The sequence below is a fragment of the Microtus ochrogaster genome, chromosome 1, assembly GCF_000317375.1.
Source record: "Microtus ochrogaster isolate Prairie Vole_2 chromosome 1, MicOch1.0, whole genome shotgun sequence".
NCBI classification, from domain to species: Eukaryota; Metazoa; Chordata; class Mammalia; order Rodentia; family Cricetidae; genus Microtus; species Microtus ochrogaster.
Window position 1 is genome coordinate 87869491 of NC_022009.1, and position 17521 is coordinate 87887011.

Here is a 17521-nt window from a genome sequence, read left to right on the forward strand (position 1 = left end):
TTTGGATTTTTTCTTTATTCTGGGCCCCAACTCTCAAAATCATTTTATCACCTTAGTAACTGTTGTCAATTTGTTAAACAAAGCATATTTTTTAGTACCTAAGTAAGCAACACATGCTGTTCATTGCTGCTTGCATCTCTGCCACTTGGCTGTAACTGCAACACCTCCTGGCCGATAATGATTAATATACCTACTCCAATTCGTTGTTATTGCCTAATGAAAGGTAAGATCTGAAAAACTACAAAAAATGACTGATAACATCCAGGAGTTGAATAATTATTTTGTTTATATTATGGAAGGTATTGTGCAAGAATTATGCTATTTTCCTTCAATTTATTTGATTCTAGAAATTAGCTTTGTTTTCAATATTATCTCATTAAAAATGGTCCAATACTATAGAGAGGGATAGCATTGATTTGACAGAATTATCTGAAAGAATTTGTACTGTCGAATCTAACTGTCAGAATCTGTTGTAAGTTATGATATGTCCAAGGATGAAACATATCTTTACTGAACAAGTTGGAATCCTCAGTGAGGACATTAGAACAGAACACTGGACAGGAGATTCAGACTTTTACAAAAGGCAGAAGCAAAAAGATTTGAAAACACTGAGGAATTTATTGAAATTGATGTGCAGGGACAGAAGGTACAAGAACAGGATTTAGCCTCATCAGTACATGCCAGACCCCTGGATGACTTACACAGAGTTTCAACTCCATATCTGGCAATTTCCTCATAAAGACCATCTGGCACAAAGTATCCTAAAGTAGTCAAAGAATATGCATGGAAACCAATACATATGAACAATCTAAAAAGAAATAAAACAAGCAATAGTTTCTTATGGGCTACATTCACCATTTGTCAGGGGAATGGTGAAAATGTGGGTTCCAAGCACTAAGGCTATCCCACACAATTGGCTTCAATTAATCTCAGTGGTTCTAAAAATGGACCTCATCTGCTTTGTAAGTGTTATTTGAGAGAAGAGGCAAAAATTTTCGAGCAACAGGGGAAAGCAAAAGAATTTGAGACTTACAAAGATCACATTTTTGGTGAGGGTCATTACTTTGATCCTCAGAAACAGGCTCACTATGACGAACACACCTTGTCCCTCTGTAACACAGCAGCTTTAAATGCTTGGGATAGGATGCAGTAATCAGGAAATAGGACTGAGTAATACATTAGGGTTAAACAGGGTCAGAGAGAAACCTTTACTGACTTTTTACAAAGATTAACTAAGGCTGTACAATTAGGAGTGACAAACCATGAAGTAAGACATGTACTAATATTTAATCCTTGACTTCTAAAAATGCCAACTTAGAATGTAAGAGGATCCTTTGGCCTTTAAAGGTTAGATCACATACTGTTGCGAGGGAGAGGACCTGCGTGTTCACCCTGCTGCCTGGTTAGCTTAACCTCGAAATAACCATACAGAAATTATATTAATTAAAACACTGCTTGGCCCATTAGCTCTAACTTCTTATTGGCTAACATACTGGCTAACTCTTCCATCTCAGTTTCTGTGTATTGCCACAGGGCAGTGGCTTACCAGGAAAGATTCAGCCTGTCTAATTCTGCTGACTCCATGGTGTCTGCTTTCTTCCTCCCAGAATTAAATTCTGTCTTCTCTATCTACCTAAGTTTTGCCCTATTAGGCCAAGCCAGTTTCTTTATTAATTATCCAATGAAAGCAACATATAGACAAAAGGACCTCCTACATAAATATACAATGAATGGTGAAACATCTGACTACAGTATTGAAGCTTGGGTAGGAGAAGTGATTTACAATAGTATGATGAGACACCAATATGCCAAATATTTTAATTGTGGAAGAATAGAACATCTATGAAGGGACTGTAGTCAAGGAATTCCTGGGAATAATGTCTCCTCTAGAAATGGCAAAAATAAGAAGACTCCGCCTTCTGGTATATGTAGGAGGTATAGCAAAGGCCAACATTGGACTAGTGAATGTAGGTCTACAAGAGACAGACAAGGCAACCCAACTCCTTTGGGGTGCCTCTTGTAGCCCCGATATCAAACAAGGCCCAGTCATTCCTCGTCACTGTGGAGGACATGTCTCACCAGGAAAGTTAAACAATCCAGTGCCTACTGTAAAAAAATCATAAAGTTCTGGATGATGGGATAGACCTGTAGGATGAGTCAAAAACTCCAATAGGAAATAGAAAATGTATATTTTAGTAGACTTTTATAAACGATCAAAGACCAAAGCTAAAAGTACATATAAATGACATTCTAACTAAGGGATTACTTAGGTGTGGATTTGACTATCATTACTTGAAAAGGCATTCACATTGGCCTTTTCAAGGGGCAGATATTCAGTTCCTAGTAATTGGAACCCTATCTCAAGTAAAACAAAGCATGATATGGGTTGAATGCATAGGGCTAGAAGGACAGAAAGGAAGGATGAAGCCAATATTGCAGTGAATTCATGGGCTATGACCTACTGCAGCAATGGAATACCCAGGTTAACATTCCTGAAGTTCCCCAAACTCATGTTTCTGAGAAGAATATTATAAAATATTATAAAAAGGTCACCAGTTATTCAGGCTGTACAAGAACACAAAGCAACTAGCAAACCTTCAGAGGTACTAACAGCTTTGCCTTAAAAAATGGTTAACTGAGAAACTCATATTGACTAAACAATGGGCTTTAATGGAAGACAAACTGCAAGCTTTAGAACAGCTGGTATAGGAGCTCACCATATTGAAGAATCAACCAGCCATTAGAATTCTCCTGTATTTGTTGTTAAAAAGAAATCTGGAAAATGGAGAATGGTGAAAGATCTAAGAGCTGTCAACAAGATTTTCTAACGTATGGGCCCTCTACAATCTGGAATTCCTCTGCCTTCTTTGTTACCAAAAGGATGGCCTCTTATAGTTTCATCACTATATCTTTACAACATTTAAAGGATTGTTTCATCACCATACCTTTACAAGAAAAGAATCGATAAAAATTTGCTTTCACAGTGCGTACTTATAATAATTCTCAGCCTGCTAGGAGATATCAGTGGACTATCCTCCCACAGGAATGCTCAATAGTCCCACCCTCTGTCAATATTTTGCATATTAGCCATTGGAAATATATTCAAGCAATTTCCTAAGTTATAATTTAACATTACTCAGATGACATTTTTTTATCTGACTCAAATGCAGATACATTAGAAATAATGTTTGAAGAAGTAAAAAATGTTTTGCCTAAATGGGGATTACAAATTGCTCCTGAAAAAAATGGAAAGAGTAAATTCTGTCAATTACCTAGGTTACAAAATAGATTTACAGAAAATTAGAACAAAAAAGGCACAAATTAGAAGAGACTAATTGCAGACTCTAATGATTTTCAAAGATTAGTAGGAGATTTTCCCAGTATATGACCAGGTGTTGGGATAACACCTGACCTAACAGTTCATTTAAACAAAGTCTTAGATGGTGACAAAGACTTAAATAATCCCAGAGAATTAACAGCTGAAGTGAAAAAGAATTGATCATCATTGAAGAGAAATTATAGGAGGCACATGTAGATAGAGTTAATCCAAATCTTAATTGTATTCTAGTCATATTACCTTCCAGAATTTCCCCTAGAGGAATTTTAATGCAGAGGGAAAATATTATCTTAGAATGGATCTTTTTACAACATACACCAAGTAAAAAATTAAAAACTTATGTGTAAAAAGTCTCTGAATTAATTATTTAAGGAAAATTGAGACTTTTTCAACTGGCAGGTATAGACCAAGCAGAGATTATTGTGCCTTTTAATACTGATAAAATTAAAAAAACTATCAGAAGACAATGAACCTTGACAAAGAGCTTGTGCTATTTTTTTAAAGAGAGATTAATAACAATTATCCCAAAAGCTATAGAATTAACTTTGTAAAGAGAACCACTTGGATTCTTCCACGAAATGTACATGATGCACCAATATCTGGAACCTCTACATGCCCATTTTGTTTATAGTGTATCTTTTGTTGAACATATGTCTATATGAATAATGTTTAAGTTTTCCACAATGAGCAGTAGATTTTCCTGCAGTAATCTTTGAAGCTTCCAGGAAGAAGTTTCTAATGATGTAATGTACATAAATGTTTTTATGCAGAAAGTTATGAAAAAGATTTCATATAATTTCCTTCATGGTATACATCAAAATTATATATGAAACTTTTGTATTTAGATTTGGATCACCCAAATATCTCACTATGCAATGCAAATATTGCAAAACCTGAAAAATATATTCAGCATAATATATTTCTGGTACCAGGCATTTGACATGAAGAATACTCACTTCCACAGAGCCATAATCAAAGAGATAAGGAATATATTTGGTTTTCAGTTTGTCCCAACCAAAGAACTTATTGATTCTGACTATGAGACAATGAATACTCTTCAGCCCACTCATTCAGCAATGCATGCTTGCTTAAAGTCCAAGAAACAGATAACCAGAGAAAACAAAAAGATTTGTGGGTCATTTTCTGAACTCACATGGCAAGAACTGTCTCACACAATAACATTAAAATAATTTGAGATAATGAGATATTTTGATGGGTAAAGGTTATTGATGCCAACTTCAATTTAAGTTCAATTGCTGAGATGCACATTACAGAAGGACAGAAATACTTTTCCAAATCACATGCCATGGCACACAGATACACACACACACACACACACACACACACACACACACACGTGCACAAGATGTGGAATTTCCTTCTGTATGCTGTGAATAGCATTGGCCTGTTGATAGGGCAGAACTTAGGTAGGTAGGGAAAAGTAAACTGAATGCTGGGAGAAAGAAGGGCAGAGTCAGAGAGAAGCCATGTAGTCCTCCTAAAGCCAGATGGAACTTTACCTGGTAAGCCACAGCTACATGGCAATACACAGATTACTAGAAATGGGTTAAATTAAAATGTAAGAGCTAGGCATTAAGAAGCTAGAGCTAATGGCCCAAGCAGTGATTTAAATAATATGGTTTCTTTGTGATTATCTCAGGGTTAAGCAGCAGGAACTAACTAGTGGCCTCTTTCAAAACACATGCACACATACATTCATGGAATTCAAAATTTTGGAAATACAATAATCTTTTGCTAATAAAGTTATCATTACAAGTATAACAAAGATAAGTCATAACAGACACTACAGAGATGAATCACTCCTAGCACCCAGGGCTACACCTGCTGTAGGACTGGAAACAAAGACTTCTATAGAAGATATGGCAACATTGAAAGATTTCTCTTAGTGAAAAGCCAAAATATATAGCTTAACTGTCCTTAAATAATTTCTTCATGTTATATTTCCAAATATTCTGCCTATAGCATCAAGTGTATATACCTGAAATATCACCTAAAATGTAAACAGATGTAAGAGGAAAATCTCAGGCTATCAAACTCTACCTCTGTGAGCAAGTTCCCACCTTGACCTATGGCTTCTCTATATATGTTCTCAGGTATGAGACTTTCAATATGACTCAAAAGCACAACTTCCTGCTACATATTCACAAAAGCAGCAGTCGCTGCAAAAAGTAAATCTCCAGTAGTCTACAGAATGAAAAATTCCATGCTATCTTTCTTCATAATGTATGACCCAATTGGCTAACATATATAACAAAGATTTGGGAAACATTCATTATTAAATGAAATATGTTCTGAAATCTCATACACAAATATAACTTACTAGTTTCCTTAAAGTACCATTAAATTAACAGCAAAATGTTTAAATCTTTAAAAATACATCTGGGTGACATATTCATAAGTCTTACCATAGTATATGATGGCTAAGTAAAACTTTAAAAAAATCCTAGAAAAAATACAACACTGTGATTCAACTGGTGCAATAAACAGAACACAGCAAATTAAACAGATGTACCCTGGGAGATATCTGTGCTGTGTATGCTAACATTTCATGTGGCACAGGAACTGGAATGGGCTCAGTATTTAAAGACTGGAGCTTGTGAAAGACAGAAGAGAATCAAGCAGAGGAGTCCTCCCTATAACAGCTCAAGATTCCTAAAGACCTTTAAGTGGGCAAGAGGAACTGTGTACTTCTGTCTTGGTCCATTTGCACATCCTAGGATCAGGCACCAAGATGAAAAGGATGAGGTTACGTTTCATTTTCATGTTCCATCTAGCAAGTGTTCTAGCAACTTCAAATGACAGGCCTTCCTCTGCTAAAATCAACAGGCATGACTGAGTCCAATACACTGTGCTGGACAATTGCTTTGAAAGCTAATTCTGACATGTTACTGTAGAATCATGCAACGGGAAATCTTTTTACACTCTGCAGTTATTAATTTGTCATGGACTGTCTTTTTCTATTTGTCGGTCCAGCAGAAATATTATTCCCTATTTGATAATCATTCTCACCTTACTTCTTAATAAATACATACAGAAGGATAATTTGAAAACAAACATAACTGTTAGATTATCTATGGAATAAGGCGTAAGTCACAAAACAATCCCACACCCATTTGGGATTATGATTAATAAAAGGGTGAAATATTTAAAGGAAAAACTTACAGATCACCGTCTTAGACAACAGCCCTAGACATGACCAGGAAAGGGATCTAGTAGCTGGAAGTCAAGTCCAAAGCAAGAGAAAAAGATACCAAGTGGGCTGGTATCTTAAAGGCTATTGGCTGAAGAAAAAGCTCATTTCTAACACCCACTTTTCGCCTGTTTGAAATGAAGTTTTCTCAGAATATTTTCTTCCAGCCAGCTGAATGTGCTCTAAAGACTTGACTTCTGATCTCATTCATTGCTGAAGCGACTAAAACTGACATGTTCTCCGAGTGGCAATTAGTGACAAAAGCCTTACACGTTATATAACTTTCAACCTAGAAATTTCTAGACATGTTCTACCGAATGTCCATATAATTAGCAGTAAAGCTCAGCAATGGGATCGTATTTACAACATTATAATGATAAATAAAAATTCCTATCATTTATAACTAAGTGGTCAAATCAAAAGACGTACAATGAGGATCAGTAAGTTACTTTACTGTCATTTAAAACATTAAATTAGAATATAGTTTTTGGTCCACCACCAGTGCTAAATAGTAGGACAGTCTATAGATGAATAAATATTACTGAAGTTTGCAATGACATTTTAAATTGTTTGATGTAGGTTTATCTAACATTTGTTACTCATGAACCTGTTTATATGTAAAATGCTATAGTTAAGAATGACCAAGAACTTATGTGCACATGACTACTCTAAGAATTTCTGGATATTGTCATTCATTTGATCCTCCTATCAGTCCCATGGAGAGATTATTAGGATACCCATTCTGGCTTCTGCAAAGTAGAAGGAAGTCAGAGTCAATGACATTCGCAAGGGTGTTTTCCTCAGCAGGGGAAGAGTCAGGACCCAAATCTACACAATTTGTCTCTGGAGTCTGTGTCCTGAACAAAATCTCAACCTGCCTAGAAGCTTCTTCCAACAAGAATAATGTGATTACTTCTAGTTGTTAGATAATTGTTATTATTTGCTTATCTTCTTTTTATTTTCTTTTATTCTAAAAAATTAGCAGTTTAATTTTCTACAATAAAAATGAAGCAAAGGATAAAGGGACGAGAAATGAAAGTGCTATCTTTTGGATGAACAGTGAGGAGGGGACAAGAGTCCTATGTGGTTTATGACTGAGAACTAGAAACCCAGAGTGAGGGAGCAGATTCTGACATTCCAAACCACATGTCTTTATGTTACCAACTTGACTACAAATTCAAGCAATGGATTTTGGACCTTGACACCTTTCAGGGTAAGAGAACAATAGTGCTGCAATTTACCACCATTCTTCTTTGCTCTCAGCTATTGAAGTCGTGTTATTGATACATATTTTCTCCTGTAAGGTTAGTACAACATTTTTATGCTCTGGTCTGTCTTTTCCTCAAATATTAGAATTGATATTGGGGGGGGGGTTCTATGATAGATATAATGAGGCAACTGGTGCTCCTACATAAAGCCTAACCCAGTAGCTCTCAACCCTGGAGACTATTGCTGCACAGCTTGTATTGAGAGTTTCACAGCATCATATTACAGCTTGTCACACGCTGTAATACTACACTGGTCAGAATAATACCAGAGAATGAAATTGTTTAAATGCCAGTTTCAGCGATGTGTTATGCATATTGTTATATACCCAACTAAATCCAGTTTTGCAATTCTAATAAAAAGGAAATATAAATATGAGTAATGAGATTTTTGAAGGATCACAGAGGTAAACATGGGCATAAAACTGAAGAGCTGAGAGAAGTGGAGTTCTTGAAGTACACAGGCATAAGTTCATTCATCAATTGAAACTGTTTCTGACATAACTCACATTGGCTTTTAAACAAGACATTCAGTTTTAATGAAACTTCATAAAAGACAAACAAACCAACATTGTATAACAAAAACTGAAGTGACAAAATAAAGATATAATATCTCCCAGTGACAATTACATATAATTGCCACCTTGACAAATTCTAGAAACATGAGGGAAAGGAGCCTCATTGAAGGAAAATATACAAACAAACAACTGCACAGGGGATTTCCTCAGTCCCCTAGACTGAGGGGCAAGAGCCAAAGGCAGCATATCCATTCACTGGACTTGGGTCCAAGACTGCAGAAAAGAGGGACATACACATTGACAGAAGCATGTGCACAGGTATTCTCTGCTCCTGACTCTGGATGACAGCTTAAACTCCCTGCTGCCTTTACTTCCCCACGACAACAGACAAGCTGAAAGTTTGACCCAAGCTAGCCTTTCTCCCCCAACTTGCTTCAGCAGCTTATAACAGGAAAAGAAACTAAGACTCTTATTAAAAATGAAGTAAACAACACAATAACATGTCATGCAAAACACATATCTGCACTTGAAACGTATAACAATACAAAGCACAACTTGTGAATTCCCCAGAGATGAAAATGAAAATAAATATTAGGTCCCTATAAGAAAATTTTCCCAATAAAATTTCCCTAATAAATTCAGCAGTGTGGAGGAACAAAATCCACAAACAAAATGAATATTCCTATGTTATGCTAAGAGCAGACTTCCCAAACAAGAAATAAGGTTACAGGAGCATAAAATAGAATTTGACTGTATGACAATAAATGAATGAATGAATTATAAAACATGGTATACACTTATGTATTCATTTTTATGTGTATTTAAAAATACAAACCTACACAATACATCTCTTTCTAAATATGTATATATGATAGAGTAATATAAATATAGAGAGAGATCACAGTATGAAATAATATAATATTAAGTAATTGATACTAAACTTCTTTCATCTGAATATCCATGAATCTAAAGAAAATTATCTTAGGTAAAAACAAGCCAAGCATAGAAAGACACATAGCACATACCCACAGAGGAAGCTGGAGCCACTGACCGCAGAGCAGGGCACATCGCTCAGTCCCAAAGTACGAGAGTGGGGTAGGCGGGACGTTCTTTAGCAGAAACAAAACAGCTGTTCGAAATAAGGAAGAAATTCTAGTTCTTATAATATTTTCGAGTGCCTACAGAAAACAATAATTTCAAGTATTTTGAACGACTTGGCCACAAGGGTAAATCTGGGAAGCAATGTGCTCTCACTCTGAGTTAACCGTTACATAATTCATCCTGTGAATCTGTGATTTCCTTATTTGTGTTTAAGAATATAAATTTGAATATAAAAATAGTAGTTCTTTAAAAATGTAATAAATAAATTTGAGGACAATGAAAACGATAGCCTAAATGAAAACTGCTTTATGTTAGAAAGTCTTTTTCACATTTATTTTGAAGTTAGTTTGCAGGAAGCTAAATTATATATAAAACATCTTCAAAACATACACTCTGTCTGCTTACATATGTATTTGAGTTGCACTTCCCCATGGTAATTACAATGCTCTTCTTTTGTTCAATAACTTGGAGTCATAACTCAGAAGAAAATGTGGTTCTTCTGATGTGTCTATTGTGTACGAGGACCTAAAACATATGGGAAATTGTTCTTTTTTCTTTAAGGGCTATGTTCATTTCAACATTTTGAAACAAGTTCCAAATATTTAAATAAGAAAGGACTGAAAGTCCACTTTTCCCAACCAAGTTGTGGATTATAGACAATGCTTTAAAAGAAGAAAAAGCAAAACCCCACCACCCTTCTGCCTCTGTGTATGCCAGAGGTGGAACACCGTTAGCACCGGAAGGCCATGCTGCACTCAAATGCCTCGAGACTGAACCCTGAGGAGCAGACTAAAGAGTTTGTTATAATAAACATTTACTGTAAAAGCCTGACCTGGAATATGTTCCACACTAGAAAAACACATAATCATGTTGATTGTCAGCATATAATTAGCTTATAAGCAACACTGATGCACCTGTGCTGTGGTTGCTGAGTGCTGAGATATCTTGTTTCTTTAAGTGTGTGTTGCCCTTCTCAGTCCTGTAGAATTTCACATGTCTTACTTTTATAAGAAGTCATTGTACTCTGGTGGTTAAAACACATAATGACTCACGCCTTTAATTCCAGCACTTGGGAGGTAGAGGCAGGTGGAACCCTGAGCTCAAGACCAGCCTGTCTACAAAGCAAGCTCCAGAATAGCCAGGGCTACACAGTGAAACACCATCTCAAAAATCAAACAAAAAATAATTGGAAAATTATTTATAGACAGCACAGCATGTTTAAAACTGCATAAGCTGGAACTGGTTAAGAACACTGGCTGCTCTTCTAGAGAACCTAGGTTCGAGGCCCAGCACCCACCTGGCAGCTCACAACCATCTCTAATTCCAGCTTCAGAGGATCTGATGCTCTCTTCTCACCTCCATGAAAATTAAGGATGCACGTGATGCACATACATATATGCAGGCAAAACACTCATATACATAATATAAAATGGGTAAATCTAAAGATGAATTTTACAAAAACTGCACAGGTATAACTGGGTCATATTTCACTGAGAATGAAGAACTGTAACTGATAGCAGCAAATATGGAGTTACACTGAACCAGCTATCGTTTTGGGTTTGTGCTGTCTCAGATACTCCCTGCTTGGTTTGTATCAGGTACTATATTTCATTTATAGTTGACAATCAAAGAGACACAAATACGTCTTCCTTGCCTTCATAGCTCAATCACAATGGGCAAAGCTGTCTTAGTTTCTTTTCATGTTGCAAAAGTAACTCCACAAAGAAAATGTCTGCTCCTGGTTTAAGAGCACTTCTTATCATCATATGGGAGGCAAGGTGGCAGGGGGGCTTGGAGCAGCTTCTAAACACCTGTCTGCAGGTGACAACAGAACTCAGTAAGCTGGCAACGGAAATTAACCATCACACTTGCAGGTTAAACTATACGTGCATTATCAGCAAGAGTGGCTTTTATATTTTCTATTTCATCTCTTAATATAGAAAGTCTGAAAAAGTAAACATGTTTTGAACAATATTAAAAGCTAAAAATAAATAATCACTGTCATATAAATTAAATTTAGTATTTTAAAAGAACCCGAAATGGCAACAGCCCCTCCTATCCTATGAGATGCCCTAATTTTCATGCCCTGTATCTTCTCTTAGTGCAGCCAGACTTGTCATTTCCTCACTTGTTTATTTGATGCCTCTGATGGACTACACTTTCTGGAAATGCATCAGGTGGCTTTAAGATAGAGACAAATGTGTTATCACTTTACAGTGTCAGACACTGTACAGTTTCCTGGAACGTTAACTCATGTGACTGATCTCAGCATTACTGGCTTCCCTTGTTCCCTCCATTTTACCCCAGAGGGTGCATTTTCCTGCTTTTTCTACCGAAACATCCACGTTCTCCTGGATGTTATAAGACTTTAAGTCCTACACTAAAAAAACAATTTCTTATACAACTCATTAGCCTGGATTTATCTTTTGCCTTCTTATTTAGTACTATTAGTAAAAACATAATTTTACCTGCTCTATTGCTTTATTATCACAATTCTGTCTGTCTCAGCCACCACAAAATTATGCTCCAGAAGCAAGCAGTTTCCAAAAGAATGGTTTAACACAGTGAGATAGATAACAATCATTCAGGGAGCTGAATGTGGCATATCAACCATACAAAGTATTGCCTACTACAATGCCAGAGGGAAAAAAACTGAAGAATCTTGCATCAGCATTCAAGACAATCATCAGGTTATGTAAGTCGAGGGCTAACGTTAATCTCTACTGAAGCACAAATAATTACAAAATATAATTCCACCATGTCCCTGGATCAGTTATTATCCACTGTGGGGATGATGGCCAATGTAACAATCAACTACTCAGATTTTGTCAAATCCTGATTTTAAAAACTTCCAATCCTATATTCTTAAAGTGATCCATGCATCAACTCCCGACAACTCCCCCTTGTCTCCTAATGCTGTTCTTTACTTCCACCACTTAAAAAAATCTGCTCCTAATACTGAAGAACTTGCAGTCATTTCATAAATTGGTATTCTCCTGGATGCGCTAAAGATTTTGCTTGGATTATATCCCCCCAAATTAAAAAGGATTATTTACAATATTGTTTAGGGTATATTCTTGTAAAGATACAAAAGAATTTTTTCTTTCACAATTTTATTGCTTGCTGCACAACTGTTAAATAAGCAATATGGGTATATGATTCCTAACTCAGACAATACAGAGAGGGGTAGACAAGTGTCAGATTCAATACATTTTACACTTGCTTCACATCACATAATGTTTTACTTGCAGTGTGACTTTCAAGGCCACGCTGCTGATCTTTCTTCTCCTTCTTTCTTATTTGTTCTATTTGCTTAACCATTCTTGACTCAATCAGTCAGAGTCAGGAGGATGATATGAGACACAGGAACAGCCACGTCATCCTCCTAGTCATACGCTTCTCATGTTTTCCCCAATACTCTGCTTTACTTCAGAGCCTTCATTCACATCAGTGCCTGCTATCATCCTAGCACCTTTCTAAAGCCCTGAAAATGAATATAATTACTGAGCATTTACTAAGACAGATATTGCACTAAGTAGGCATTGAAATTACACCATCTCATCTTTGAGAAATTATTTTTCCTATGTGTTATACATTAAAAATTAATTTTATTAATTACAGAATTAGCATCTTGATTTAAAGGATGAAACAATATCAATGTTTTACTCAAGCTTTATAAGCAAACTACAGAAATGTTCTGTTGATCAAGATGAAGTGTAGCCTTTGAAGCTTGGAGGTAAATAGGCTTCCCATTTAGCCTATCGTCATCCTGACCACATGTTGTTATCCTTCTATGTACAGATAAGAGATTAATAATTGCTGAGTTGAATATGATAGGAATATGTCTGCATTTTAAAATACTGAACTATTTATAATGCATAAAGTTTAACTGTGTATTCAAATAAACGGGGCTCTTCAAACAGAAAAGATATTGATGGAAGGAACAAACACACTTAAATTGAACCAAATCTGGCTCCTTTGTTCTTATTTCTATAATCTTCATCCATTGTCTAGTCCTTTTGGTAAATTCAAACTTCACTTTCAGTAATTTAATATTCAGTAAATTACTATCATTCTCTTTCTTCCATTATTCCTAATTTAGAACAAATTATAGAATATACCCTTTTTTTTTGTAGAGAATGGCAAAAGACTTTTCCCAGTAACTGAGTACTTATAAAATTGTAACTAGTCATCAACAACCAGTTAGTAAAACTTGTAGGTCTAAGCATTATATACCTCATTTATACAGTAGTAATTTCAATTTAAAGTAAATGAAGCCTTAACTACTATAAGACTTGAAATAACCATATTGATACATTATCAATATTGAAAGCAAAATGCTTCTAAAAGTATAAAATCAAATTTGGATTATAAGATAAAGTTATGCTTTTCTGTTGCTAAATAATTGTTTCATATTATTGATTGTTGAAGACCAAAGAAATCATAGCAAAAGGTAAGAATTTTGAAGGAGTTTCAGTGTGTCAGTTCCTGACTGGACTCTAAAGGCACACTGTGGCAATGACTTATAAGCAGAACCATTTGGTTCCAACACTGGAGACTATTTATGAAAGGAATTGTTGCTATGCTTTTTCTTCCCTTTGTAAGCCTTGATCATGAACAAAATGCTGCTTCTCCACATACAATTCAAATAAAAATTATTTGACTATGAAAAGTTTATGTAAGCTCTGATAATTCTTAAGCTGCCTAAACACCTTATCTCTACAGAGAAGACTCGCTTTATTTATTTATTCATTCATTCATTCATTCATTTATTTATTAAAGATTTCTGTCTCTTCCCACCACCGCCTCCCATTTCCCTCCCCCTCCCCCAATCAAGTCCCCCTCCCTCATCAGCCCAAAGAGCAATCAGGGTTCCCTGCCCTGTGGGAAGTCCAAGGACCACCCACCTCCATCCAGGTCTAGTAAGGTGAGCATCCAAACTGCCTAGGCTCCCACAAAGCCAGTACGTGCAGTAGGATCAAAAACCTATTGCCATCGTTCTTGAGTTTGAAAACACTATCCTGAGTGAGGTAAGCCAGACCCAAAAAGAGGAACATGGGATGTACTCACTCATATTTGGTTTCTAGCCATAAATAAAGGACATTGAACCTATAATTAGTGATCCGAGAGAAGATAAATAAGAAGGAGAACCCAAAGAAAAACATATAGGCATCCTCCTGAATATTAACCTTCATCAGGTGATGAAAAAAGACAGAGACAGAGAAAGCTTTCTTGTTTTCACTTTCTTTGTGTTGTTTTACTTTAGGCTACCTTAGTAGTATATACCTTAGTAGTATAATAATTACCTAGTCCACTCTCCCAATAGGGAAACTCAGAATCATCTCTCTATCTTCTCCTTTTCTTTCTCATATCTCACCACACAAGGAGAAGTGGCAAGTTGCAAGATTTTTAAAATCTTGAACGCTGGTGATGTATTTACATGAAATTTAAAAAAGAACCAGAGCAAAAATGCTTATTCCTGATGAATGTTTTAAAAATGTAATTAGGCTTTTGGAATTCCAATATAACTATAATAATTTCCAAATTATGGGGGTTAAAACAATAAAACTTTAATTGTCAAGGAATATAATATAAATTTCAGTATATCAAAGTAGAAAAATGAGCTATTCTGACAAACTCAGTATAACTTTATAATATGAAATATTTAATGTATTTTTCCCCAGTGGTTCTGGAGCACACAAAATCTGACCCAAGTCAACTGTGGAAGCACACACTAGTCTCCTCATGCCCTGGAGGTCTGAAGCAGAAGAATAGCTGAATCAAGGTAAACCTGTTTTAACATCTTCCCTGGAAAACAATATAACCAAACAAGGTGTTACATTATCTTATTTAAATACAGCAGGATTTTTGTGGGGTTTTTAAACTGGTCTTGAACTTCTGATCATAAATGATCTTTCTGTCTCAATTTCTTAAGCACCTGGGATTACATGCATAGGTCACAATATCTGGTATTATTATTTGTTTTATTTTTGGAGATAATGTCTTGCATGTATTAGGCTGGTCTCAGACTAGCTATGTAGTCAAGAATGATTTTGAACTTCTAATCCTCATGCCTCTACATTCTAAGGGCTGGAATTGTAGATTTAGGAGGTGTTAGAGATTCAACCTAAGGCTTCATGCATATTAGGCAGGTTGTCTACAAAATGAGCTATATCCTCAGCTTCTCACAGCATGACATTTTAAACTACAACCTTACAAGATGATACTTACTAATTTATCTATCTACTAATGTCTTTCTCCAACTTATATCAGATGCACAAGATGTGATAACCATTTTATGATAACTATGATTCCCATAAAACATGTAGATTTTCTTAGAAGAATCAATAATCATCACAAAAGTCATCACACTAAATTAATGAATTAAATAATATTCTTGAAAATAACAAAACTGAGAAATTTTTGTTTATTTGAAGTTCTGGAGAATTACAGTTTTTATGTATATGGTATTTCATAACTGTGCCCATTCTCTTCTGCTGAACTAATCATTTCATCAAATCACATGCTGAAGGCAGATCGAATTAATACAGGCCAATTGGTATAAAATAAAAACAACTTTAATATAAATAGCACACTCACGCAACCGAAGTTCCCGCGATGCCCAGAAATAGGAAACAGGAAGAAGGGGCTACCAGCGTCTGTGCACCCCAATTTATAGACATTTGCCCGAGGCCGTCCCGCCCCCAAAGGGCGGGCTCTCTCTACAACATGCTTTCCCCCAGCGATACATGAACTGACCATGATGCAGAAGCCAGATTGTTGGCACTATACTATTGTGAGATTACAGTGGGCACTGGTAGTAAGCCATTTGGAAACCATAACAAAACACTACAAACAGAGTTGTAAATAACAACAGAGACTTCATTCATACAGCTCTAGAGGGTAGAAAAATCTAAGATTACAGCATCACAAGATATACCTGTGACCTGCTTGCACCCCATCTCATAAAATGGGGCCTTCTTGCTGAACTGTCACACAGGAACGACACCAGCAGGTTCCTTGGGATCTCTTTAAAAATATGTTCAAACCCGTTTGTGAGCACAGAACCCTTAAAATCTGTCACCTTCCAATGTCTCCTCTTTCTAAAGTTATCTCACTTTGGGTAGTTTAGGTTTCAACATAGAAATCTGGGAAATGTGAAAAATATTCACCTTGATTTCAAATTCCTTTCCAAGATGATGAATCTGTCCTATTATCTCCAAAAATAAGTCAACAAACATACAAGTAAAACATAGAAATAGGAAATGTTTTACTTTATTTTACTGGTTCACATTAGGCTCTTACCTAGGATAAAATGGAAATAACTCAATAGCTCTCTTGGTATTAAACATAATTTATGACTTACTTCTTAATGTTTTATTTACATATCTGCATTATAAAAATTAGTTCCTTTGAACTTTGCCAAAGAACTTTATAATGTTCTTCTTGAATATTATAAATAATATTATAATGTATTTTATTATATAAATATAATATTATTTTGAAACAAACTTCTAAAAAACAATTAAGGCATGCATCAATAAGAAAGAACAACTTTTTAAAGAAAAAACCATTAGGGGAAATTCTGCTAAATTTTTAATTATTAGATTAATTTTATGACCAGAAAAATATATACCTTAATTTACTTATATAACATTAAAATGCAGTACTAAATGACCTGTGTTTTAACTTTATGGAAAAATGAGATAGTAGAAGCAAATATATACTATAAACATAATTATCCCCATATGAACATAAACAGGATAACACTATACCCAATGCCTCAATCTAGCAGGTAAAATTATAATATCATTTTTATGAAAATATAATGTTTAAATGTAAAGAAATTCACATATTTTATGAAAATTGAGTAAAAAAGTACTAGTTTGTATACTAGAAAGGTTAAGAAGATTTGTTGTTAGTGAGACAGTTGGCATAGCAGTCACCATGCAAGCCTAGCACAGTTTTTAATTCCAGAACCCATGATAAAAGCATGGACTGAAGAGACGGCTTTGTGGCCGAGGCCACTATTCATTCTCTCTCTCTCTCTCTCTCTCTCTCTCTCTCTCTCTCTCTCTCTCTCTCTCTC

At 35.5% G+C, this 17521-nt stretch overlaps 1 protein-coding gene across 1 annotated transcript in view; it reads right to left on the bottom strand.

Moving 5' to 3' along the window:
- Positions 1–17521, bottom strand: part of Naaladl2 (N-acetylated alpha-linked acidic dipeptidase like 2) — a 1189909-nt gene that overhangs the window by 1124463 nt on the left and 47925 nt on the right. Inside the window, exon 2 of the mRNA XM_026789752.1 lies at positions 9357–9460. Within this exon, the coding sequence (XP_026645553.1) occupies positions 9357–9399 (43 nt within the window). The 5' untranslated portion in view covers positions 9400–9460. The remainder of the gene's footprint in view (positions 1–9356; positions 9461–17521) is intronic.